We start from the raw sequence: 25647 nt of genomic DNA, 5'->3' as shown, positions 1-25647 counted from the left end.
ACTTTTGTATTCAGATTTTTCTTGCAGCCTTCTGATACCAACCAGGGCCGAGGGATTTCCCCATTGGTCCCCTGACGCTGATCTTGTCGCGGACGGGCGCAGGGGACGGGCGTTGACGTGCGGGTGGTAAGTGGGTCGGTGGATATTACACTGGGTAGGTGACGAGCTGGAATCAGCTATCCTAGAAGACCCGTGGGAATCCGCTCCATTACAGAGGTAGGTTCCGAGGTGGAGGTCACAGCATCAACGTGTGTTGATGCAGTCGAGCGTTATTGCATCATACGTGAGGACGGAGTTGCATGAAGTGGGACTGTTAAGGGACCTATTAATATGTTAATATTGGATTTTGTGACCAAGGGCCCAGATGATTAACCAAACCCAATCTAACATAACCTAATGACAGTGTAGCATAACCTGACCTACCCTAACCTACCCTACCATACCCTTACCTAACCTAACCTAACCTAACCTAACCTGACCTAACCCAACCTCCCTACCCTATCCCCTTTCAGCCCAACATCTGGTTGGCACTCATGCTCCATGTCATATGTCTACTGTATTATGACATTATATATAGCTATTATGTCCCTTCTTGCCCCAGGTTATTCAGCAATGATTGAGGCTAGCAGTTTTGTGTTATCTTGGCTCAATGAATTTAGTTAACTGAACAAGATTGGCAGTTTTGTTCATGTGATGTGCCTTGCACCAAAATTAGGCCTTGTGGCTAGGGTATGCACCTATCTTTTTAAGATAATGTGTTATGGTGTGGCAGCTGGACATGAGAAGTTTTGTCATGAACCCTCAATAAATATTGGCAGCAAAGTTATTGTGAAACTGATAGCTGGTTATGTGAATTCTGGTAGATGGTAAAAATATTGCAAAAGCAAAATTATATAGAGTGGGACAATAGTCCTAACAGCATGTCTTTTCAAACTGGGGACCTTCTCAAAGTATTCAAAGATGTCCCCTGTTTGAAGTGCTGCTGGCATGACTTTTGACTGGCTGCAGGTCACGTGATCCCTGAATAATTTCTAGATTCTGAGAACAAGCTGTGATCATTGCAGTCATAGATCAGCTTGATCCCAGAACATTTCATTGTCATTCCAGTAATTCATTTACCCAGAACAGATGTCAAAATTGGAACCTTAAGTATTTAAGCTAAACCTTAAATTTTTTCTGCCTTTGGATGACTATGGCATCAGAGGCATGGTAGTACTATGATGCCTGGATCACATTAGTCACAGATGTTATTGAGTGTTCTGATCCTGATTGTGTTTTCAGGACCTGAAAACCTCACCATGAGCAAGGCTTCTGCACCTCCTGACTTTCAGCCTCCAACTGATGGGCCACCCAGCTATAACCAAGCTATGACTGAAGGTGCTGCCTACCAGCCAACACCAGGTATGAACTGACTGTCAGAACAAAGGCAAACTTGAACCACCCAGCAGCCACTGGCTGGACATGTGCTCCAGGAATCCACCACATATTGACTGAGAAAATATGCATGAAATAACTTGCATGCAGATGCATTTTTGCTAAAGTGGTGTAAGTAATGCTTTAAATCTGGCTATATGATTTCATCACAGTGAAACTGACAATAACAGACCTGTGGTGCCCAACACTTTTGATTAGTCCCAAAACCAAAAACTAAACCATGCCAAAGTTACCTTTAGTCACTATAACATGTAAAATCCATCAGAATGATGTAAATTAATGTGTTGTGGAACCCATGTTGAAGGTTTGGGCCATGTAATGTTTGGATTTGTCATGTTTCTAACATTTTGATGTGGTGACCCTGTATTGTGTTACCCTTTATGTCAACAAATACCATGGTTAAAGGTACAGATTTCACGGCTTTGAATGGATGTTGTAAACTAAAATTTGGTGGCAAATATGGGAGTTAATGATTTCATTCTGAATAAGTTGAGCTTGAAGTCTAGTTCCCATTGTCATGCTTTTACTGTTCTGTGGAAGTTCAGTCAAAAATAGACATGAACTGCTCATTACCATCTTCATGCTATTTTTGTGACAGTCAACCATGCAACATCAAAAGAACAACAGCATGAACCAAAATTAAAATTGAAGTTATTTTACTTGTTCAGTGTGGGTCAAACTATGCAGAGTTTTGTGATTACTCAATGTTTGCCACGCAACAGCTGCTATTAGACGCATGGTAGCAATATCACCATTGTAGTCAGCGTGCCGTGCAGCCCATGTCATCGTCATCATGCTATGAAATGTGGATGGTCATTTTGGACCTCTCAAAAGCGCGTAGGTCTTTTAGTCATGTCGCTATTGATCTGATTTGGCTAAAACCTGCATAGGTATTCATGGTATCAAGTAACCCCGCCGTCACACTGTCACCCAAATCCGACAGATTACGCATCAGATTGCGCCATTCATTTTCCGTAGATCGCTGGTCAATGTGAAATATCATTAAGCAGTAAACATTAAGGCTGTAAAGAAATTTCCTTGTTCAACAAAAAGGTTCTGATTTGACTAAGATTGAACTTACAGTGAATTATGAGCTGAAAATGGCTGCATATTCTACCAACATTGTAATATACTGTGCCTCATATTCCAAGGCCATATGGTGATACAGTTGGTATACTGATCAAAAGAAATTTGTAAGCTTTAACTTACTCGTTGTCTCAACTTAAGTTTGGCGATGTCATACATTTACGGTTGAGGGCATTCTGAGCGTTTTCGCATGTGATTTGGATCACCACAGCTGTCAGCTCCACTTACATTAGGCATAGCATTTTGTTCTTCATGCATTTGTACGCAAAAATGCAGAAACAAACAAAGACATCGCTACGCCGCCGATGTTCTCTTGCCGTCACCTGAGCGGAGCTTGACCCAGGTGAGGTCACGTGTTATGGGCCGTCGATGACGACAGTGTCACTTTGATTCGGAATGTTTTCACTTAAGCTATGTCGTATAACCTTAATCGAGATTTCCGTGGAAGCTGTTCACCTAGCCATGCGGTGTGACCATCCAAATGGGGTCATTGGTGGACACGTCGTGTAGTGCCCCAGCGGTGTCGTGGGGCGCCTAGGGGTCGGCGCCAGGTACGCATTGTCCTCAAGGAACACCGTGGCCCTCTTGCCAGCCGCCGTCAGTTGTGTTCTGCGGCGGGCGGAATTTGCCCGAGTGTGACTCCTTCTTGGGTGCCTTGTGCGCAGGTCCTGCCGACTACAAGGCTCCACCGATGCCCCAGGTCGCGTCTCCGTACGGTCCGCCAGGCGGCGCTGGACCCTCGCCGTACGGCCAGGGACCCGGTGTGCCGTACGGCCAGGGGCCCGGTGTACCGTACGGCCAGGGGCCCGGTGGACCGTACGGCCAGGGGCCCGGTGGACCGTACGGCCAGGGACCCGGCGTGCCGCACGGCCCTGCCCAGCAGCAGCAGTACGGACAGTACGGCGCTCCGCCAGGTACGCGCCGCACCGTCTCAGGAGCGGTCAGGGGAAGGAGGATGGTGCACGCAGGACGCACGGGACCCCGTGGCTCACCTCCAGGGGCTGCGCTGTCGAGACACTCGAGTTGTTGGCAGACGGCTCTTATCGTCAGCCGCTCTTGCGAGTCAAGTAACATTCTTGGGACATTGGCAGGCTCGTACCTTTTCAGCCGTTGAACAGTAGTTTACGATCGTGCTAAGAAGCTTGTATTTTCATGCGCGAATCGTCAGGAGCGCATGGGGCGAACGCATGAGGTGTTTTGTGCCGGCTCGACACTGCGCCCCTGGCCGACGCCGCGTGGCACGGCTGAGCGGTGCGCCACCCGTCGCAGGTGTGCCCCTGCAAGCGGCGCCGCCGGCACAGACGCACCTGGTCACGGTGGCCGGTCCCAACCCGGCCCACATGATGTGCCCGCACTGTCACCGCCGAGATCGAGACCAGCGTGCGCTCGTCGCCATCGACCACGGCCTGGATCGCCGGCCTGCTGATCGCGCTGTTCGGGTGCGTGCGCCGCGGCCGGGCCGCTCCGCGGCGCGTGGGACGCCTGATTGGCTCCGCTGGTGTCGTTGTCCCTGTAAACCGGCCCCACCCAGGGCTCGACCACGTGTGTTTGGCCTGCTGCTCCGCGAGGACTGTTGGGATCCGCACGTCACTAGCGCAGCGTGACTTCGGGGGAACCTGAAAGCGTTTATTTTAATTGTCTATGCCAGTGTACAGTGTGATCTGGCATGTAAGCCGTCTTATCTCTGCAGCTTATCAGGCGTTTAGTCAGTTCATTAACATGGTCAGGCGGTAGCTCCTCTCCAAATATCCTCATGGAGCTTTTGCAGGGAAATGCGTAGGAACATTGTTACTGTGTCAATTTGCATTGTTATCATGTCTGTCAGAGTATTTTGCTTCCCAGCCATAGGTGTGTTTGCACGCATCACCTGATGTTTATTTGCATTCACCTTTCAGATGCTGGATGGGCTGCTGTCTGATCCCGTGCTGTATGGACGAATGCATGAACAAGGAGCACTTTTGCCCCAACTGCAAGGCGTTCCTGGGGAGCTACAGGCGATAAGCAAAGTTCAGGCTGTTTGCTGACGCCCCCGCCATCTGGCGTCGACGTGTGAGACTGCGGGTTGACGTGACCGTCGCACCTGCGCTTTGACGGGCCGGTGTGGTCCCTGTAGGGGGTCTGCGATGAGGTCAAGGCTCTGGGGTCACCCCAGTGAACGGCGAGGGTGTAATCTACACAGGATGTGACTTTACCTATGTCAACGGGTTTGTGGGCAGTGCTACTTTCTTCGCCCGTGCGGGTAGTAATTTTATACCTGTTTAATTTTGTGCATGAGCCCGCAGCTTCGGACGTTTGAACGCCATCTCGGGCCACGTTTTGTCGCTCATTGTCACTGGTGCTGTCAAAATCGAACGGGCTTCTCGAGCGGGCTCGGATTACGAGCAGGGGCGGAACGTTCGCAACGTTTGACGGCGTTCAAGCATTTTCCGTCAATGGAATTTCCTGATTACTTGGCAGCGGTACGTCTCCGTCACTTTTCGACGATTTAAACACGCGGCGGGTACAGGCTGCGTATCTCTCCATGTTGCTGTCCCTGAAGTTTTCTTCAGTGTTTTTTTTTTTTTGTCCGACACGTCTAACTTGCGTCGGCCGTCTGCGTGGCGCGTTCTGTGCGCCTGTGTATAGTTGGGCGGCAGTGACACCGCGGCGTGCGTCTGCCGTCGCGGATGCTCCTCCGGACTGGGAAGCAGAGCCATGTAGCCTGCTGTTGGCGCGGGGCGGAGCGCCGGCCGGCTATCAGCCGACGGTGGCCAGGCGGAATCGCCGAGCAGAGAGCTTTGCATTGCTGTACGATAGTATGCTGGGGGGTCGGAGCTCAGTCGCATGTCATCGTGGTAATCGTACTCACTATCGTGTTGCCTCGGACCGAATGTCGTCGGCGGCGCCAGTTGTAGCGAGATGGACTGTGGGGCATTGGCGGCGAATTGGTGCCTGCCCGCGCCCGCTCCGTCTGCGCTGGTGACATGCCATCACTGAACAGTCCATGAGGTCCCTGCCTGAGAATATTAGCCGGTCGGTTAGGGCTTGTGTGCGGTCCATTGTGTGGCATATTGATAAATCGTTTAAACGGGACAGCGCTACACCGTGAAATGTTTGTGTATGTGCCTGTGGAAGTGCCATAGAGGCACTGAGTCTGCTTACCTGGTCGTTGGCGGAACGAAGAGTTCTGGCATGTCATTGGTTGTAACATATGCACTGTCTTCAAAAGCTGTACACATGTGGGCATGCTTCTGGTAATATATCGTTATACACATATGCTTGTCCTTGCGACAGGGTGTACACATGTGCAGGCACGGTGTGTACTGGCACGTGCCTACACATGGACTAACGGAACGCAAACCTTCGGACAGAGGGGGAGTCGTCATATGACGCCTGCCTTAAGATGGATGGCTTTTGGAGAGCGTACGTTTGGAGATAGAACGGCGCAAAAGGCGTCATTATTAAAGCGGTCGTCTGTTTAGAATGCTGTTAGTTTAAAACTGTTCCCAAAGTGAACGTATAAAGCCTTGCGAGGGATGCATTTACGAGCGTCGTACTTTGGCACACGCCACCGCGTCACGTGATGCGTGCTGGGGAGGGGGCAGGGCGCCTTTGCGGTACAGGAATGCTCCATAGTTGGAGATATTGAAGTAAGCATCAGATGTGATGCAATAAATTAACTTAACACTATTGATATACTTTTTAATGGAGAAGACTGCTCTAGACGCGCAATATCTCTCTTTATTAACTATGATTTTCGATACGTCATTGTTTGATTACGCCATCGTCCCTTGCACAACAGTGATTGAGAGCCAACTGACGGCCGTTATATCTGTATGTTGTGCTCGCGGATGCCACATATGAACAACTCGATAATCTAATCCGACGTTATTATGACGTCATGGATGCTTGGGTCCTTGAAATAGTCTCCGAAATAGTCTGCACATCTCCCCGGGTATTAAGCCCAGCAACTGGAGGGGTTAGGTCTTCAGAAAGGCAGGGCTGTGAGCTGCACAGAATAATCTCAGATGGCTATTTTAGTTCGAATCCCCACACAAATGTGAACTCCTCCTTAAATGGGATGCCAGTGGGTTGCGCTGGGCTTTAGCAATGGTTTTATGCTAGTACTAATTATGACTGATTAATGAGTATACCCATTTGAAGAAAAAAACAGCACCACGGCATACAAGGGAAGTTTACGCTGGTAAAAAAGCGCTTCCGTTTTCGCTCAGCTATGTTTTGCATGGTTATTGCCGTCTCAGGATTGTAACTGCTCATAGCCGTGGCCTCTTATCGCTGTAGTCGGTCACTGAGCAGAAGAAATACGGTGCTAAGGATCTATGGATGTAATGATGTCGATTATTGTTGCCCATGGTCCGGAACATAATTCACGTTACCGTTGTTGGTAAGATTGGGAAAGTGCCTAGAGACGTTGCGAAGAGGAAGGGGGCGGGTACCTGAGCCAGATTTCGGCCACTTTAATTCACGTCCCCGATGCCCATGACCATGCCCAAGACCATGCCCAAGACCATGAGCACACTTAGAGGGGGCGCGTGTACAGATTTGATGCGCCTCAGAAACGTTACAAATGGAGCCCGTAGACTAATTCTTTGCTGATGATTTGTTTACCGCATATCAAACAAAACTTATTTCACTTTTGCTTCCAGGATATCAGTAACGAGCTGGACGCTAATAATGCTTCCCGGTAATTGGAAACGTAATGCCACAAGTGCTACTGAGAACCGTCACGTGCTTTCTGCCCGCGCCAGGTGCCGGAAAACGGTATCTTTGTTTTCATTTTCTTAGGCACGTGTGCTTGTGTAGCTCACCAAAATTTGTCCGGACAACCGTATACTGTTCCTCATCTGTCGTTGCTTCGGGAGGACAGAGGTAGACTAGTGACGGCCAAAGAATTTCGAAGTCATCACAAAGCTACCACGCCAGCGAAAACGCCAGTGATGGACTTTCTGATGCATTGTATTAACGCGACGAATCCACGGCTCGTAATCACGAGCTGTGGCTGCTAGGGTCAGAACAAACAGCCGTTTGCCTGTGGGTAATCTTTGGTTCCTCGTGGTGTATCAGTCCCTTTCCGCACGAGACTTCCACAGCAGACCGAATCACGCGTATGCGCTGCAGCTGCGATATGTTTAATTAAACATATTTTCAGGAGGTGGAATGCCTTGAGCACCATCAGCGTGTTAGAAATGAGCTGGCCGAAAGGTCAAACTGTCGTAACATCGAGCGCTGATCCCGGCGTCGACTCGCGACTGCCTCAGCGCCGGCAGCCAGGCGGCTCCCCCAAGGTCACGTGGGGCCGAGTCGGCGGCGGGCCCAACCAGCGCCGCCGACAGTGTTTTTGTCGCGCCTCCGGCCACCGGCGCGTAGCCCCCGCCCGGCCGCTCCCGCGCGCGGCCTCCAACGGGCGCCCGGCGCCCGCGGCACCTTTCACCAGCGCAGCCAATCGGCACTCCGCACTCATCGCGGCTACCAATGGCACGGCGCGAGACAGCAGCGCTGCCGAGACACGGTCGGACAGGGCCTATCGCCCGGGGCGGGCGTCCGGCTCCGGCGGCGGGCGCCGCGCGCGCGCCGGCCGCCGGCCAGAACGTGCGCGTCGCGCCGGGCGGCGGTGATGGAGTCGAGCGACGCAGATGAGCAGTTCAAGGACTTTGTCCGCGCGCAGCCGCGCCGGCAGCCGGAGAAGTTCACATCGTCGATGCGGACGTTCTTGCTGTCGCAGGTGATGGAGAGCTGGGCGGTGGTGACGGACACGCGCATCGACGACCGCGCCGTCTACAACAAGCGCCGCGTCTGGGCGTCTATCTCTAGCCAGTTCAACCAGCGCTTCCCCCACTGCCACAAGACGGTGCAGCAGCTGAAGGACCTGTGGAAACGGCATAGCATCCAGTTCCGCAAGGAGAGTCGCGAGGAGATGGCGCTGGAAGACGACGGCGGGCCCGACTCGCTCGGTTCGATGGCCGTGCCCAACGAGGTGATGTTCCAGAAGCTACTGGAGTGGCTGGAGTCCAACCCGGGCGGGGACGACCTGGACGAGATGTCGCCACCGTCGACGGTGAAAGATGAGACAGACGAACCGCCGCGCAAGCTGTCCCGCCAGCTGGATGACATGCCGGCTGACTCGGTCAAGCAGGAGCCTGCGTCATCGCCTTCCAGGTGAGCCTGGGCTCCAGCTCCAGCGATGACTGCAGCGACTATCTCTCCCCGACAGGCCCAGTCATCCCTCGCCGTCTCGCGGTCCGCGGCAGATCCGTCTTGACCGCCTCCCACCCGGCTGACCCACCTGGAGCCGTCTCCCCCTTTGCACACCCGTCCAAAATCACTTCCCAGCACCTCGTGCCGCCCGGCCAGGTCCGATGGAAGCTCAGCTCCAGGCTCACATGCCTGGGACTGCCTCCGTTCCACCGGACTGAGCTGGAGCCCCCCCCCCCCCCCAAGGAGAGTTAACTGCAGGTGCTTCCCCTGGAAGACCCTCTTGGAGGCGGGAGCTATATGCTTCACACACTCGCGCTTCCCATGCAGCAGGAGGACCTGAAGCCGCCTACCGCCTGGCATACCCTCCGGAGCCCTTCCTTCCCCCACGGCAGACCTCCTGAAGCCATGGCCTGGTCCGAACCCCATCCGCCAGACCCGCACGGAGCTGCTTGCTCGCCGGAAGGGCCCGAGTGGATCTGTCTCCCTCCTGCTCCCTTCTGCCCGAGTGGAGCTGTCTCCCTCCTGCTCCCTTCCGCCCGAGTGGAGCTGTTCTCCCTCCTGTTCCCTTCTTGCCCGAGTGGAGCTGTCTCCCCTCCTGCTCCCTTCTGCCCGAGTGGAGCTGTCTCGCTCCTACTCCCTTCTGCCCGATCGTCCCGGAAAGGCAACTCATCTCTGACCCCGGCTAGGAGTCTCCGACCACCCCGGCAGACTCGCGCAAACCGTCCGTCCCCCTCCCCCCTTCCGCGGAATTGACGAGCGGGGCATCCTGGACGGCCACCGGACGGCCGTCGTCCTGGGCGCCGTGCTCGGGTCGTCTGTGTTCCAGTCCTGGGCGTCGTCTGCTGTCTGTGTTCCGTCCTGGGTGCCTTGCTCGGTCGGCTGTGTTCCGTATTGGGCGCCCTGCTCGTCGGCTGTGTTCCGTCCTGGGCACCGTGCTCGGTCGGCTGTGTTCCGTCCTGGGCGCCGTGCTCGGTCGGCTGTGTTCCGTATTGGGCGCCCTGCTCGTCGGCTGTGTTCCATCGCGGGCTATTCAGTACTATTCCTCAGTAACTGTATGTGCATCTAGCGTATCTTTTGTGCAGCTGTCCACCTAATTCAAATTTTGTCTAGCTGTGCACTCCCCATGTATTGTTGTAAGTGCGCAACACCCAACCTGTGTGATGTAATGTAAATATCGATTTACGACTGGCCGAAGATGTTTGCCGTTTCGTTTGCGCACGATAGTTTATCGAAGTTTGTATGTCACGGGCTCTGGCTCTGCCACGGAACCTTTACTGGGCGGAAGTCCATGACCCCGCTCAGCAGCACTCCTGCAGCACGGGTTTGAGGTCGGGGGAATTCCTAATCCTACCGGCTGTAAGAAGCTGTAGGTTATGTCCCGCACCTTACCCTGCCAGACTTTTCGAGCGCCACGGACGCCGGTCGTCATGGCCCTCGATCTGCTCTGCAGTGGAGCGCCCTCCGCGCAGATCGCGTACGCCTCCACGTCCACACCTCGAGCACGCGCGCTCCAGCGGTCTGGTTTTCCTGCAGGGGCAGGCAGAGGCACGTGACTGCGCACGCGGGGAATCGCCAGTCATTTTAATTGACTCCGTCCGGATGGAGCATATTTAGAGCTATATCAACAATCGTTAGTTACCGGAATCGAGATGATGGCATTCCTAATGAAACGTCCGTAACTGACGCGGCATGTTTATAATTTGTAGACGGCAAGCTTGCCAGCCTTGGTGATGATAACTTGCACCATCTTCGGTACTCCGTATGAACGAGGTGCCTTGCTAGGATGTATTTCACAAGTGTGTCTGTGTTACCTTGTCTTTGTATGTGTGATGCACCTTCTCTCCCGAACAATTTACCATTTATATATATATATATATATATATATAATATATATATATATATATATATATATATATATATATATATATATATGCGCGCGCGCGTATGGGGGGGGGGGCGTATTATCGGTGGCATATTCTGTCGAGTCCCTTGCCGACTGACGTCCATTACGCTCTTATCCATGGTCAGCCTGTCGGCTCGCCTGTCAGCCTCTACATGCGGCCTCTCTCCGCCCGCGGTCTCCCGCCTAGCTTCGTCCGTCTGCCTCCGTGTCCTGGTCCGCCAGTGTGCGTTCTCCATTCTCCGTCCGCTTATCTCCGATGGCCGGTCCTCCTGCCTGTCCGCAAGTGTCCTCTGTCAGCCTACTGGTCCGGGTCCTTCGGTCTGCCCGTCTGTCAGTCTGCCAGTGTGTTCTCCGTCCTGGTGTCAGCCCTGAGCGTGGGCGTCTGCCGGCCGTCTGGTGCCATGCTGTCCCGTCGCGGGCGTGCCGTCGGTCGGTCGCTCGTCTCGGCCCGGCCGCCGGGGCTGTTGCGGCCGGCGGCCGCTGACGTCACGGCCCGACGCCCTCCGGCGCCGTGGGAGACCGGTCCGGTCCGGCGGCCGACAGCTGCCGGCTGGCGGCGGCCGGCGCCCCCTGCCGCCGCCGCGCGCCGCCGACGGCCGGCGGCCGCGCACGGGCCCGACTGGCCGGCCCCGCCACCGCCGTACTTCGCCCGCCGCCGGCGGTGGCCGTCTCGGTGCCGATTCCGCCCAGCGAAGGCGACAGGAGGCCCGTCCGCCAGTGATCACCACGGGGGACAGGCGCAACCTGAGACGCGTCTCGTCCCGGAAATATCAGATGTCAGCCCCGTCCTCCCTCCCCTCCCCCGACACTGATGCACGCACTCCGGTCGGGTGGTCGGAAAACATCCCCGCCTCAAGGCACGGTCAGCGGCACGACGCTCAGCCCAGAAGTCGAGCTGGGCCTCTGCTTCCTCCACTAGGCTGGGCGGAGACCGTAGCAGCGTTGGCTTTATACGTGCGCGACAGTTCACACGAAAATGGTAGACTTTTCGATCTTTGGCGACCTTTTTGAACACGTTATCCGAATGTTATCAGTTTTGGGCCGTCGCGTGCTGAAATGTTAGTTTGTTAAATGTGCCCAGGAGCGTATGAAGGTGTCTCAAAAAGTGATGGGTCGAGGCCTAGCTTCTTTCGTCAACCATTCTCACGCATGAGCGGAAGTTCCATGCTCAATTTCGCACCGAAAGTGGGTGGAGCACCATCATGTCCGGCTCCTACACTTTTCTCTGGCGTCGAGCAATCAGTCGCCTTCTGCAATGTTTGAGGTTCGCGAAAAGAAATCGCACCAGACTAACATTAAGCTGAGACATATTGTTCTTAGAATATTTGGCCTTTCCTCACTGCTGCACACAGTTTGTTGAAAGCGGACGCTGGGTGCTCTCCCCCAGGTGGCATGTGTGTGGGGTGATGACCCCTTCTTCCCTCTGCCCACTTTCCGATCGTGTTTTTTTCGAGAAATAAGTAGATCATGACATCAGGCAATATAAATAATAAATTATGTTAAAAATGATATCGTAAAGGCTACGGAAAAGTGGGCTGTCATCTGCCTAAAAGTATTTCTCTAGTGCTTTACACGCTGCTACAGAATGGAAACGTTGAATTTCAGCCTCTCGGCTACAGTTATCTCTGCTGGCAAGCTTGTCATCTGGTCACAACTGGTATTCGGATGGTGCATTGGTGAAATTACCTTTGCGTTGCCCGTGGGCGTAGGAACAGGGGGGGGGGGGGGCAGGGGGGTCATGCCCCTCCCCCACTTTTCAAGGTGGGGAGGCCAGCAATGTTAACTGGCCTTCCCACTTTTGAGATTAAGGTTGCATTTGGCTTACTTTTGCACTGCATTTAACATCCATGCCGATTTACCTAGTTCACCAGCCATCTCCCTTGAGATGTGTCATCTTTTGCGTTTGCTCATTGACCATCACTTAATCTGACAACCACAAGGGCAACGCCGCACGGCCTGGAGACTGCAACTCCGGGCGTCGAGGCTGTTAGTACTATGGCTTGCGAGCACGCATGTTCAGCACCATATTACATAGTTTTCTTATGAGTAATCAGCTCTGACAGGACCTTGAGCATTATAAGACGAACATGGGCTAACCGTGTTAATGCAAATTATGAACCCCATTTCATCTGCAATCTGTAGTCAGGGAGAACCAAATGGCCCTTCAACCCTTGGCCGAAAACGGTGATGTACCCGTGGTGTTCTACTCAAGAGGCCCCTTGCCTGGAAGGGAATAAGGGGGTCTCATTATTGTTGAGTAGAGTGGGGCTCTCATTATTGTTGAAAAGCGCGGGTCAAAGGAACTTGAAAAACGGGCAAGGTTATGCCATGTTTGCCTGAGAACGTCTATCTCTTTCAGAAGGTATTATTGAAACAAATTACATCAATAGGCTTGAACATGTTCGCCGCAACCTCGAGAGCAAGGACAAGGATGGTCTGGGTTGCAATTTCCGTAAAGCCGATAAGTTTCGGCCAATGCAAGTATCACCAGACGCCATGCTAATCCGTCCTCTGGATAGATAAATAGCTGCGGAAACACGAAAATAGAGATCTTATCTTCACTCTTCCAGTTCAACCACCAGATTCCAGTCCCACTTCGCGGTGCTTTAGGGGCCAATCCGTTCTTTTCATAAACCTAAAAATTGCACGCGTGAAATATGGCCCCAGACTGCCTTCTAAATACAAGATCTGATGTCAGGAGGCGTCCAAGGATATTTTCTTAGAAGCGTCGTCATTTTCGTCCACCCGTTGGCCACAACTTAATATTAGCCGCTAGGCCGCCGCTGCGCTGCCTACGGAAACTGCAACGCCTGGGGACGAGGCTTGTGGTTATAAAACTTTCGAGGTGCACATGCTCAAAATTACGCCACGTAGCTTGTATAACTATTTGAAGTGTTTAAAGGTAATCATTTCAGAAGCGTCATCATTTTCGTCCACCGGTGGGCTACGCCTAAATATTAGCTGCTGAGCTAACGCTCCGCGGATTATGGAGACTGCAACGCCTGGTGCCGAGGTTGACCACTCGATTTGCAATCTAATTCTCGTCTTCAAATTTGGATCAAACATATCGATCTACAATCTACCTTCGCGATGACCTCAATGTCTGTAGAACCCAGATAAAAAGTTGACAAAGCTTCTGAATTATATCGGCTTAGAAAGAGTCAGCTAACCATTGTAAATTAAGAGCGCCGGTGATTTCTTCCATGCAGTCGTTCGACGCCTGATTTATGCAGCTTATTTACCTCAAAATGCAAACGGAATTGAGCTCACGGTAGCTTCCTGGTCTGTGTTCTCGTTACAAGGTAAAAGTAACAATGAAACGAAGAAAACCGTGCCCCTTGTTAACAAGTAAGCCATATCCGTGGATTTTTCTTTGGGGGGGGGGGGGGGAGGTCACCATAAGATGGGCTTTTGTCAACCCTGTGTTCGCTCTTGGCCAGGCTCTGGCTTCGCGCCCTGCCTACACACAAAAGCAGGATCAAGTCGCGTGCGTTGCATGATGGGCGATGAAGTGTCCGTTGGGCCAATCCATACCTAAGGCAGACAGTGTCCCCGGAGGCTATTTTTCTGCGATGGTGTGGTGTAAGGGAAGATAATTCTGGAAAAATGCTGTTGCAGGTGTCCAACACATGTTTCATACACCATGTACAAGTAACGCTGATACAAAAGTATGCAACAAAGTAGCCACTCGATCAGCTCGCAGTCAGTCATGCGGGAGACATGCGGGCCAGGGCAGCGACCACTGACGGCGGACAGGAGCGGGGCCCAGATAGGGAACATACGACGGATGGGCTTTATTATGTGGCTTGGTTCTTAAAAGAGAGTCTCCAGTTTTAGGTATTTTGTCACATTGTTTCCAGCAGTTTCAAGCTCCCGAACTTGTTTCCGCCTAAAATGCTGCGACGTCTTATTTCTTGACACGCAACCAGCGAAATGGAGATGCATGAAAAACCTGGCGCAATGTGAGCCATCGATCCACTTTCAAAATTCTCACCAGCCTACATCCATGCCGTATTTTGGCATCTACACTGTGGAGGCAAATGCTTCATTAATGACCCAAAATACTTACCCCCGCACGGAATTTCGTCTCCCCAGGAAAGACAATGTTAAAATGGACGATAAATCTAGGAAAGCTGGATAGCCTTATTTGCCAAATGACGGATGACTCGAAATAGGCAAGATTGTGCATCAGTGATAAACAGCTCTAGATGCATAGCTAGCGTAGTAGCCGTGACATTTGAGTAAAGAGTGACAACAATCTCCATCCCTCCCCTCCCCCCTCCCCCCGGTCATCGGGCTCGCTTTCCAAAAAAAGTTCCTGAAGTACACCCTGGGCTTGGCCCCTACTTTTTGAAACGTTCCTACGCCTACGACGTTGCCCATTACCCCGGTTGTCTTCCAAATTATTGTGCACCAGGGCCTGAAATGCACAGAGCTCGGATTGAATTCGTAGCTAACACGTTTGGTTGCAGTTGCCTATGTGTCCGACTTGGCCGTTACGTTAGCTCCAGTTCCTTGCCATAAGCTGCATAGTCGAAGCTGTCAGTCCATGGAATGAGATGGTTTGCAGTGGGCTGTGATCGTATGTGCGTGACCTTTGTGTGAACTGTGCACCGCCCCCATCAGCGTGTCCAACACGATCGACATGTGACCTCGTCCTTGTCTTCCTGCCCAGCATGCCTGAGGCAACGTCACGTGACCGGTGACCTATGACCCCCGTCCCTGCCAGCCGAACCCGCACGCCTGGGGCAACGTCACATGACCTTTATGCGATCGATGGCCCCGTCGTTGTCAGTCTGGCCCGCGCGCATCCAGCAGGACCATGTGACCCATATGTGACCTGTGACCCCGTGCCTGCCAGCCGAGCCAACACCCCGTCGGCCGAGTCGGCGTGCTCGGCGGAGGACGTGGCCGCCGCCCTGGACGCCTCCTGTCGGAAGTCGGCCGAAGTGTTGTCGAGCGCAGACAAACACTACCTGATCCAGCGCTGTTTCCGGGCCTATGACGTCATCGGCAGCGCGCGGCTCGACTCGCCGGCGCTGCGTCAGAAGCGCAAGACCTGGGTGGAGATCTGCACCGAGTACAACCGCAAATTTGGCAGGTGGGCGATCGGTGGGCACCAGTGGTCAGTTGGGCGAAGACCGGCCTTTCTCTCGCGTCCCACTGATCATTGCCGTGACAGTATCGGCTATGCTGGTCAAGATTCGATGCGGAAACGTTGGGGCTGATTCGGTGCCTTTGTTGTGGTGAAATCTGTTGCATCCCAAATTTTGTGAACCGGCTTGTTTTGGCTAATTATGATGAACCGCTTACCTGTCTGGTTGGTGCAATATGTGGTCAAGGCGATGCAAGCGAAGAGATAGCTCAGGTGGTTTTGTGCATGGTTGGTGCAATATGTGGTCAAGGCGATGCAAGCGGAGAGATAGCTCAGGTGGTTTTGTGCAGCTTCCGTTAGTTGCTTGCCTTACGTGTTTTGAAGTCCGACTGCTGCAGATTCCGCTAGCACGCTTTATTCTGTGGGTTTGATCCCTGTACTTGGCCCAGGTACTTGGCTTCATGAATCATAAGTCTGGTCTTACCGGTGTTATGCCTTACCATGTACGATTGTATTTCTTAAGAGCAGCACGAAATTGGAATTATTCGTGACTATCCAAAGTGTAGTGTAAAGTGAGACAACTCTGCATGGGCCATGCCCCGGGGACGTGCCAGGTACAAGTTCAGTCCCTTTAAACTTTGTGAATTTTGTCTTGCAACCCCTACGGGTATTGCGTGGGGAGAAAGTCTTTAAATACTGTGGTGTCCTTCTCCACCGACTTTCGAGCCCCGAGAAATGCCCAAGTGTCGCTGGGTACGATTCATCTGCTTGAAATATACAGAGTCCAGGGTCGGCTGTGCCCGAAAGCGCCGCTGTTTCGTGAGCCTGCGGCATATCCTGGCGTCACGCCTGTCCCACTGACAGCTGTTACGGCGGCCGGCAGGAGTCTGGGGGTGAGCACTGTCAAGGGCGTGTGGCGACGCTTCGTCAAACAGCGCAAGGATGACCTGATGAAGACGCTGAAGCTGCGCAATAAGGAGGACGTAACCGAGCAGGCGCTGATGGAGGACATGAAGGCTTTCCTCACCAGCTACCGGCTGTCGGGCGAGCAGGACGACCGACAGGACTTGCCGCTCTACAAGCAGATCAAGGCAGACGTCGAGGAACGTCCTCTCACGGTGGGTCGGACTTCCCGGACCAACTTGCCGGACCGGACCGGACCGGACCGGACTTCCCGGACCAACTTGCGTGAGCAGCCGAATGATTCAGGGACGCGGGCTCTCTGACCAAAGAGTGTTCAGCTCACACCGAAGAGGTTTACCATGCTTTCATTTTCAGTGGGGTGATGGTGACAGTCATGAAAGTCGCAGATGTAAGTGTTGGAAGAAGAGTGAGAGAAGCATTGTTCTACGTTTCCGTGCAGACGGCGTTCAGGACATTTGGATACAATGCTTGTAGAACGTATGAGAGGGGTTTTGTCGAGGACATACTGCATGTATCGGAGTCAAACATTTCACCCTTTGCTGGAGACATGTTATGGCCATCGACCTGTTTTCCAGATAAGTCACCGATCGCAGCAGATGTCGCCAGAGCAGATCATCAACCAGCTCCGTAAGCTGGCGCCAGCGCCACCTCCTCTGAGAGCGGCGGACGGTGCTGCCGCTGTGCGGCGACGACCGGCAACTCCGGCGGAGGAGCCCGATGAAGGTCTGATGTCGGAAGAAGATGTCGAGGAGGGCAGGTAAATCGTGCCATGGTGTTGTTTTGGTGACTTACCCGGCACCTCTAAAGCGGTCATCCTCAACCATGATCGATGCCATGGATTTGTAGGAAATCAACTGGAAGTCATTGAATGAACCATCTCCTCGAATATTCCCTGTTCTTGTTGAAATAGTTTGCCACCTCTCTGTTGTGACCTGGCGCTGTTTCCCGCTCCATGTTCACCATCTGCTTTGCTTTCAGCGTGCTGGACCCGCGTGACCGTTTGTGGAGTGATGTCAGCATCACGGTAGTGGACCCGGAGAGTCGTCCGGCGTCAGGCGGCCCGCCGCCGGACGCCACGGGCGCTTCTGCGCCGGCCATCAGCCGGGCGCCGCCGATGGCCGGGGGCCCGGCGCCGGCAGCGCCCCTGGCGGCCAGCGCGGCAGACGCGGCCGGCCGGCTGGCGCGCGAGAAGCACCAGATCGAGCTGCTCCACATGCGCGAGCAGCACCAGATGGCGCTGCAGCAGATGCGTGAGAAGCACCAGTGGGAGATGGAGAAGGCGCGCCTGGAGGCCGAGATCCTGGGCATGCAGCGCGATTACTGGCGGCTGCGGCTGGAGCGGAGCCGAGCTGGTGCTGGGCCGCCGCCTGGCCAGCTCGGCTGAGTGAGGCCACGGACCATCCTCTAGCCGAGGGGTCAGGTGGGGGGCTTCGCCGGGCCGCCGTGGAAATTTGCTGTCTGGGTTGGTCTCGGCTATCAGGATTTAGAGCGGGCGAGGCTCTTCGTCCTTAGGGCTTGGCGCCTTTGCAGCAACTCTGGGATGTTGTAGCCGTGTGCTCGCTGATCATGCAGAACAACTGATATTATCCGCCCATCTGTCGTGTTTTCGCATTAGTATCGGTGTATCATTTCATTGAATGATGGCAGTGACATGTTTCAGTTATTTTTAACGGATGTCAGCGACAAAGGATGGCCAAAGGTCGGTTAGAGCGTTGTAACATATGCCCAGCTCCGGTATTTCCTGTGACACAGTGTTGTTTTTTATGCCGCTGAGCTGCTATTACTAAGGGAGCAAGTTCATGGATGTCATGGTCCATAAATTTGGACAAACATGTTGCTTTACAGCTTTCCCTGCGATGCTCCGTTAGTGTCTGCAGCTTTGTAATAAACATCGTTAAAATGCAGGTTGTTACATGGTGATTTGGTTTTCATTCTGGCTTCCCGTTTGACAGGGATACCCTGATATGTGACAACGTTATAGTCTGACAACGGATGTCTGATAGCGGACATTTTTCTGCGTTACTCGCTACACGAAGTATCGCTAAACGACCAGGGTGCCCTTATTAGTGGCAGGGTGACAAACAAAAGTCTCGCCCAGCAGTGAAAACCACTTTGTCAACGTTTCGGCAGTGTCGTTGCGCAACATTCGAAACCCCACCGCCTCTTCGGTTTGTTGGAGAGAGGATGAACTCGTGACGAAACTCCCCGTTGAAGTGGACAGCGCGATTTTGGTGGTTGGTTTACAGCATACGCAGCAAGCTTTGGTGTCCAGCTACTCTAGGCCTCAACCACTCATATGGGCTGGAAAAAACAAAGCACTCACAAAGAGCATACATAACACAAATCACTCACACAAACACAAAACGCTCAACTACTCATGCGACCTAGATATGTGAACTTCTCAATACATTTCAAAAAATGGTCATGGTTGTGATGCCCTGCAGAAAAATATGAGTTGATGAAACCATTGACGCAATGCCAACTGATTACCAATCATGAGTATTTACTGACGTCTACCAAAATTTTGTAAACGGCGTCTGACTGCTGCCTCGTGAACACAATAGGGATGAACTGACATCTGTATAACGTAAAGTGCTGTATGACATTTCCTAAAACACTGGCATTTGCACGCACCCCCGCACGTATACGCACACGCACACACTCACGCACACAAAATTATAACGCACCTATGTGAGGAGTTTAAAAACGGGCAAATACAAAAACCTCAGACCATGCAGCGTTGCTTTTCGAAGACATGACTCATGCATCCCGGGATGCGACAGTGCAGATGAAGGTTTGCTAAAAGTGTGCAATGCATATGCCCCCTTTTTGCCGAGCTTGATTTTGCAAATCGGGCAGCTGAGCTGTTTGACTGTTTCTGTATTGGTTTGTTGCCTAAACAAGTGTGTTCGATATTCTCGGAGGCTGACATTTGTCTAGCGCTGCTTTTATGAGACACGGTAGCGGTCGTCACTGTGGTGTTTGTTGTCAACGCACTTCTAATACGAAACTTTTTATTCGTTTTTTAAAATTTTCATGGGCCTCAAGAGCCGCGAAAGTGCATATATCGGACTGAAAGCGTGCCTGTGAAGCATCAGCAATGTCCTACGTGCCTATGAAGCACACTGATCATCCCCAGCCGGCACAGACGGCAAACGGTTTGATCTCTCGCCGCCGTTAAAGGCTTGGAAGCATGGACATGACCATTCCTGCGGTCAGTGGGACTCGGACCCCAGCAGCTTTTGCGCAGAACGATCTTTGTTCTCACCGAACAACATGACAGCATAGCATACATGGACCTCGGTGCCATTCAAGGCGTGGCTACACTTTAGACTGGTGGTATGTCACCCCGCTCTCTGCCAACACACCTCATTGACCGTTGTCCACCGAAGAGCGCGCGCAGAAGACGGCCGTGCTGGGGTGCGAGGGGTCGGTGGGCGTGGGACGGCCGAGCGCAGTCGGTCGACACCACCAGACGCGGCCGGTCATCCGTCGGTGCCGGCCACGCGCTGTGGCAAGGTCTCATCTATCGGCCTCACCCGCTCCCCGCGTCAGGTCTGGTGCGTCGGCCCAGGTCTGTTCTCTGTGTAAAGTCTCATTCGTTGATTTCCGCCCGGTCTCCTGTGTCAGGTCCTACCGATCGATGCACGTCCTTCATGACAGGTCTGATCTACCGGTGCCGGCCTACATCCGTGCCAGACACTGTCCGTATTGGCACGCATCTTGGTCAGGTTCATTCGTCGGTCTCTCCTCGGCCGCCCCTGTGTCAGATTGCATCTGTCTATCTCAGCCTGCCCTCTGTGCCAGAGGTTTGTCCGTCCCAGTCGGTCCTGTGTCAGATTAAGCTGCCTGTCTCGGCCTGCCCTCTGTGCCAGAGGTTTTGTCGGTCCCAGTCGGTCCTGTGTCAGATTACATCTGTCTGTCTCGGCCTGCCCTCTGTGCCAGAGGTTTGTACGTCCCAGTCGGCCCTGTGTCAGATTACATCTGTCTGTCTCGGCCTGCCCTCTGTGCCAGAGGTTTGTCCGTCCCAGTCGGCCCTGTGTCAGATTACATCTGTCTGTCTCGGCCTGCCCTCTGTGCCAGAGGTTTGTTGGTCCCAGTCGGCCCTGTGTCAGATTGCATCTGTCTGTCTCGGCCTGCCCTCTGTGACAGAGGTTTGTACGTCCCAGTCGGCCCTGTGTCAGATTACATCTGTCTGTCTCGGCCTGCCCTCTGTGACAGAGGTTTGTTGGTCCCAGTCGGTTCTGTGTCAGATTACATCTGTCTGTCTCAGCCTGCCCCCTGTGCCAGAGGTTTGTTGGTCCCAGTCGGTCCTGTGTCAGATTACATCTGTCTGTCTCGGCCTGCCCCCTGTGCCAGAGGTTTGTTGGTCCCAGTCGGTTCTGTGTCAGATTACATCTGTCTGTCTCGGCCTGCCCTCTGTGACAGAGGTTTGTCCGTCCCAGTCAGCCCCGTACCCGATCCAACGGCCGGTGTGGACCGCAGCGCTGGTGCCAGGGCCTGCAGCAGGGACGGCTGTCGGCTGGAGGCAGGCTGCTGCCAGCCACAGCAACGCGTGCCGAGTCTGTGGAGCCGTTGGCGGACGTCGGACTGACCGCGCAATCCTCATCAACAGAACCTCTGAGGCGACGCGGCACCCGCCTGCAAGAGTTGCAAAGCCACTGCACGATTGGCCGGCCGCTGGCAGAAGTTGGGTGGGTTATTTTCCTGGCGCGCAGGCCGGCGAATACAGCTCACCTGACCAGCAGCGAACAGAAGCAGGCAGCACCTGACCAGCAGCGAACAGAAGCAGGCAGCACCTGACCAGCAGTGAACAGAAGCAGGCAGCACCTGACCAGCAGTGAACAGAAGCAGCGGAGTGCCGGCCGTCGACAGTGCGGCAGACTCGCCAGTCCCCAGCAGGCTCGCAGCGGTACGGCGCCATGTCGGCCTGCGCCGGCAGCCTGGTCTGCCTGACTCCCAGCCCGCCCAGCCCGCCCAGCGCCGGTCAGGAGGTCACGCTGCGCGTCACGGTCGGCGAGGTCAGTGGTCAACGTGCTGACAGCACAGTCTCAAGGTCATGTGGAGACCAGTTTTGTGGCTTAGGTCGCAAGGGTCGCGTCATGCAAACCCGGAGACTTGTAGAGCTATGGCTATGTTCGTTTCTGGTTTTGAGTGTGCACTCCGAATCGAGAAGCGAACCTGCCATACATCCTCGCATTATTCAGAACCGTACGACTATCATGGTGCTGGCGTGAAAACCGTGTTTTTAATGTACCATTTGCGAAGACAGCCAACAAAACTTGTTTTCGGTGTGAGAAGTCTATCAACAATTTCGTTTTGTGTGATGCCTGCGTCTAATCCAAACAGTTGCGAACAACGGCTGAAGTAGATTTGCTAATGGGAATCAGCCAGCCGAAAGGCCAGTGACTGTGCCACAGCCAGTTTCTCGCAATTGGGTTACATTTAGTATATCAGGTACCCGGGGGTGTAGCTTCGCATTCAGCTCGATACCTCCAGATCCCAACTTTGAAATAGACCTCCATTTGCTAAAGAGAAGTAAATAAAAACCGTGGATAAGTTAGACTGCATGTGAAAACGGAAAATTGACATGGCTCAGCCCTCTACTGCACAGCTGGCTTTGACAAATTACAGACCTACAAGAACGCAAGTTTCACAAAGCGTGTCATTCTCACCATCCCATATATAACCCGTCAGCGACGCATGGGAGTGATTGTTTTTGAGAAAGTGGATGAGTTATGATCCACATTGTTATCACGAGCCCATCGGACACACATCACCAAACGTGGCACACACTCACATTCTTGCATATAGATGAGTTAGGTATCCCTTTCAGTAAGTGACACACACGCTAAGTTACCACCCTATTTTTAAGTGCACCATCGTTGGCAAGTTGAGATGTTGTCCACCGTACAACAGCTTATCAAGCGTGCGTCAAAATGTGAAAGCAAAAATAAAAAGCACGTTCGTAAAGTTCTCGTTACTGCGAACGCTTCGTTTCGCTTATTGGGTGCGACATATAGGTTCTCAAGTTACTGCTGTTTGTACTTACTTGTTTCGCCTAGGGCGCGTTGAATTTTTTTTGCTGACATATATATCAATGCCTTCTCAAATTCACGTGACCCTAGTTTTGACCACGTGATGGTAATTTTAGGCCACAGTTCCGGTATACCAAGTCAGTTCAGTTGATGATATAGGGAGTTACACAGACTGGTGCGGTCCCATGGGTGTTGCACAGATTGGTGCGGTCCCATAAACGTTACGAAGATTGGTGCGGTCCCATGGACGTTAGTTACACAGATTGGTGCGGTCCCATGGACGGGCAATAGCGACGCCAAATGTTACCATGGTAGACTACGTATGATTTGGTAAGAAAATTGATCTTTTAGGACAACTAGAGTGATTTGGAATAATAACACAGCGTAAACACGTTTCCAGAATGATGATTCTGCACCGGAAGCAAAACAGGGTATTTTAGTTACACTCGTTACGAATTCACAGAGTCGTAGAATGCGACTCGTGCGACCCACGACTACGTCGCTGGAGAGTGGAGAGTGCAAGTGCTTGTTAGTTGCTGCGAAAGAAAAACGGTGCTTCTTTTGCTTTGTATTAACTAAGGTACGGAATATTGCCAATCATCAGTGGCGTATATCGAGCAAACCCAGGGCAGGAACGCATCCAGAAGCCCACGTTTGCCATCAGTAAACGTGGACCTACACCGAACACCGCTGTCGTCATACGTGTCTCTCCCGGGACGGTGAAGCCGAGAATGGCAGTCACCCAGATATTTAAAGCAATTTTACAATGTTCCCAACAAGAAATGAAACAACATGCAAATGATATTTGCCCCAATTCTTTGTTACATAATAAAAACTGTTTTTATTGTCATTCCTGTGCAAGGCCACGACTCAAGTAAATGGTGCCTAGAGTAACATGTTTTGTTTGTTGATGATAATTGGTTAATTTGGTAAGTGCGACTCGGTTCTCAGGGTGTAGCTGCCGCAAGGGAGTGGACAGCATGACGTGCTGGAGGTACTGGATGCTGGATGTGCTTATTAATTCCATTGCCGTTCGCGCTTGTTATATGATGGGAATAATTCGGTAAATTGAAGTACCGATTCTACTACCAGCACGGCAATGTCCCTAACTTAGCCTAACGCACGTACGTCTCGACGTTTTCGCCACCCTGGCGGGGAAGATGGAAGCGATGTCGCTGGGTGATTCTGTGCCGATTCTTCACCAGACCTGCTGGAGCAGAAACTATAGAACGGACTGCAACAGCCTGCGCCATCTACATCTTTCCGCGAGGGCAATTTTCTTCATATTCACGTTTGACTTGTTAAGTCGGTTCTAACGAGCTCAAAACACACTTTTGCAAACTGTGCAGCACTGTTGTCTGCAGAAAAGTCTTGATGCAAGCCAATTCATGCGACTAGTCACTTACAAAGGGTAGCGTGGCGTCATTGGCCAATATGATCTTGCCTTTGCCTTTGGATGACCCGTGCAGCATCACTGGCTCCATCAATTACGCCCAGCTCAAACCAAAGTCACTGGTATTGACCTATGTCTGACCTTCGTACCTGATCCTCGGTCAATTGAATTTTAAATAATCCTAAATTCAATTGTTGTTTTACCTATGAAACTACCTCAGAGATGTATGGCTTCCTCTGACACTCCACTGGCACATCAGATTGAACGATTCCCTCTAGAAATTACATTTGCTGACAGCCGCGGCCTGACTGTGAGCTACACCTAATTTTCACACAAAAATATCTGCTATGTTTTTGCCTACGGTTGCGCAAAGTTCGACGCAACTACGCTGCACCGTTTGCAAATTATTTCGTAAAAACCTTCGGGGGTGTAAAATTGCCCATCCCCCACCACATGAGCATGTGCTTAAATCATTGTGAGTGGCTTGCACGGTTATCTGTGGATGTGGACCACATGGTGAGCCAAGCTTACTGCATATGTTCCTATCGCACCACCCAAGGTTTGTCAATCCGATGCGTCATGTGATTTTGACGCCGGCTGGATGCGTCGGGTTTAGACGAGTTTGAGAATTAACGCCAAATAAGCAGATCACCCGTGCAAAGCCGTACATTGTAGGCAAAATGTGCCATGTACAGGGTGTCAAGCCCATCCCATGCGCACCCCCCTCCAGGTCCAACATAAATTGACCGGGAAACGGGCCATACCAGTCTCTTGAACAGCGGCCTTCAGTGCAACCCGGCACTATTAGACGGGCGAAAAATTGGCATCGGTTCAATATATATATATATATATATATATATATATATATATATATATATATACATATATATTCCCCACAAATCAACGAACTTCCCAGCGTCGCAACAAAAAGTGTGAGTGATTTATGGATGATTACAACACCTTACTGTCTTGTAACGCATCATATGGGTGAGACTTCTGCATTTTATCTTGGTGGGTGATAATCTTGGTAGGTGATCACGATAACAGGACCTGATTAAACTGGTATTCGCCTTGACACGCGATGCAGTGCGCCGTCATACCCGATGTGGCCCGTGTGTACAATTGCTATTTGAAGTTCAAGGGCCAACTTTTTCGACAGATGCCACCACATTTTGGAATTGTATTGAATTACCGATCAAGCTGGGGAGCTCTCGTAATTCAGCGCAATTACCGAAATGTATTCCTGCAGCCAGGGGTACATTTGCGCAAATTCCGTTCGGTGCCTCTGATGCATGTTTGTCAGCGTAGGATAGCTCAAACGCTGTTTTGTCCCAGGATGCGGCCGAGTTAATTATTCCTTTAGAGCAAATTGACACGATATTTCATTATTTTTGTTGAACCCCGCAATTTTGAATTTTTCATAAGCTGGTGTCCAACCATGTAATGAATTTCTGTCAAGTTCGACAGGCTGTCGCACAAGATGGGGGGGGGGGGGGATGGAAGGGGGTCATGGCAGTTGACAGCTGTGCCATTCTCATCGGAAGCGCTCATTATTTATACAGCGAAGGCGCGTAAGCCA

The 25647-nt window shown here is 52.4% G+C and overlaps 2 protein-coding genes across 2 annotated transcripts; both read left to right on the top strand.

Annotated features, from left to right (window-relative positions):
* Nucleotides 1-32: 32 nt before the first annotated feature.
* Nucleotides 33-3875, top strand: LOC119112506 (peflin; the record flags this gene model as incomplete). The annotated part of the gene is made up of 4 exons (XM_037236717.1): nucleotides 33-126; nucleotides 1282-1401; nucleotides 3186-3434; nucleotides 3790-3875. Coding segments are annotated over exons 2-4 (438 nt in total), but the record flags the coding sequence as incomplete, so codon positions are not given.
* Nucleotides 3876-8109: 4234 nt separating this feature from the next.
* LOC119105993 (uncharacterized) lies at nucleotides 8110-18541 on the top strand. The gene is made up of 5 exons (XM_037229592.1): nucleotides 8110-8676; nucleotides 15480-15719; nucleotides 16597-16831; nucleotides 17213-17394; nucleotides 17616-18541. Exons 1-5 carry the CDS (start codon nucleotides 8135-8137, stop codon nucleotides 18019-18021), a joined length of 1605 nt encoding a protein of 534 aa, XP_037085487.1. The 5' UTR covers nucleotides 8110-8134; the 3' UTR covers nucleotides 18022-18541.
* The last annotated feature ends 7106 nt before the right edge of the window (nucleotides 18542-25647 follow it).

This window comes from Pollicipes pollicipes, unplaced genomic scaffold (genome assembly GCF_011947565.3).
Source record: "Pollicipes pollicipes isolate AB1234 unplaced genomic scaffold, Ppol_2.1 Scaffold_2555;HRSCAF=2994_pilon_pilon_pilon, whole genome shotgun sequence".
NCBI lineage: Eukaryota > Metazoa > Arthropoda > Thecostraca > Pollicipedomorpha > Pollicipedidae > Pollicipes > Pollicipes pollicipes.
The sequence above is the reverse complement of the archived record's forward strand: the minus strand, read 5'-3'. Positions and strand labels throughout refer to the sequence as shown.

Coding starts and splice junctions, on each gene's coding strand:
- LOC119105993 (XM_037229592.1), top strand. CDS start 8,135: ATGGAGTCGAGCGACGCAGATGAGCAGTTCAAGGACTTTGTCCGCGCG. Junction 15,720..16,596: donor TACAACCGCAAATTTGGCAG/GTGGGCGATCGG, acceptor GGCGGCCGGCAG/GAGTCTGGGGGTGAGCACTG. Junction 17,395..17,615: donor GAAGATGTCGAGGAGGGCAG/GTAAATCGTGCC, acceptor CTTTGCTTTCAG/CGTGCTGGACCCGCGTGACC.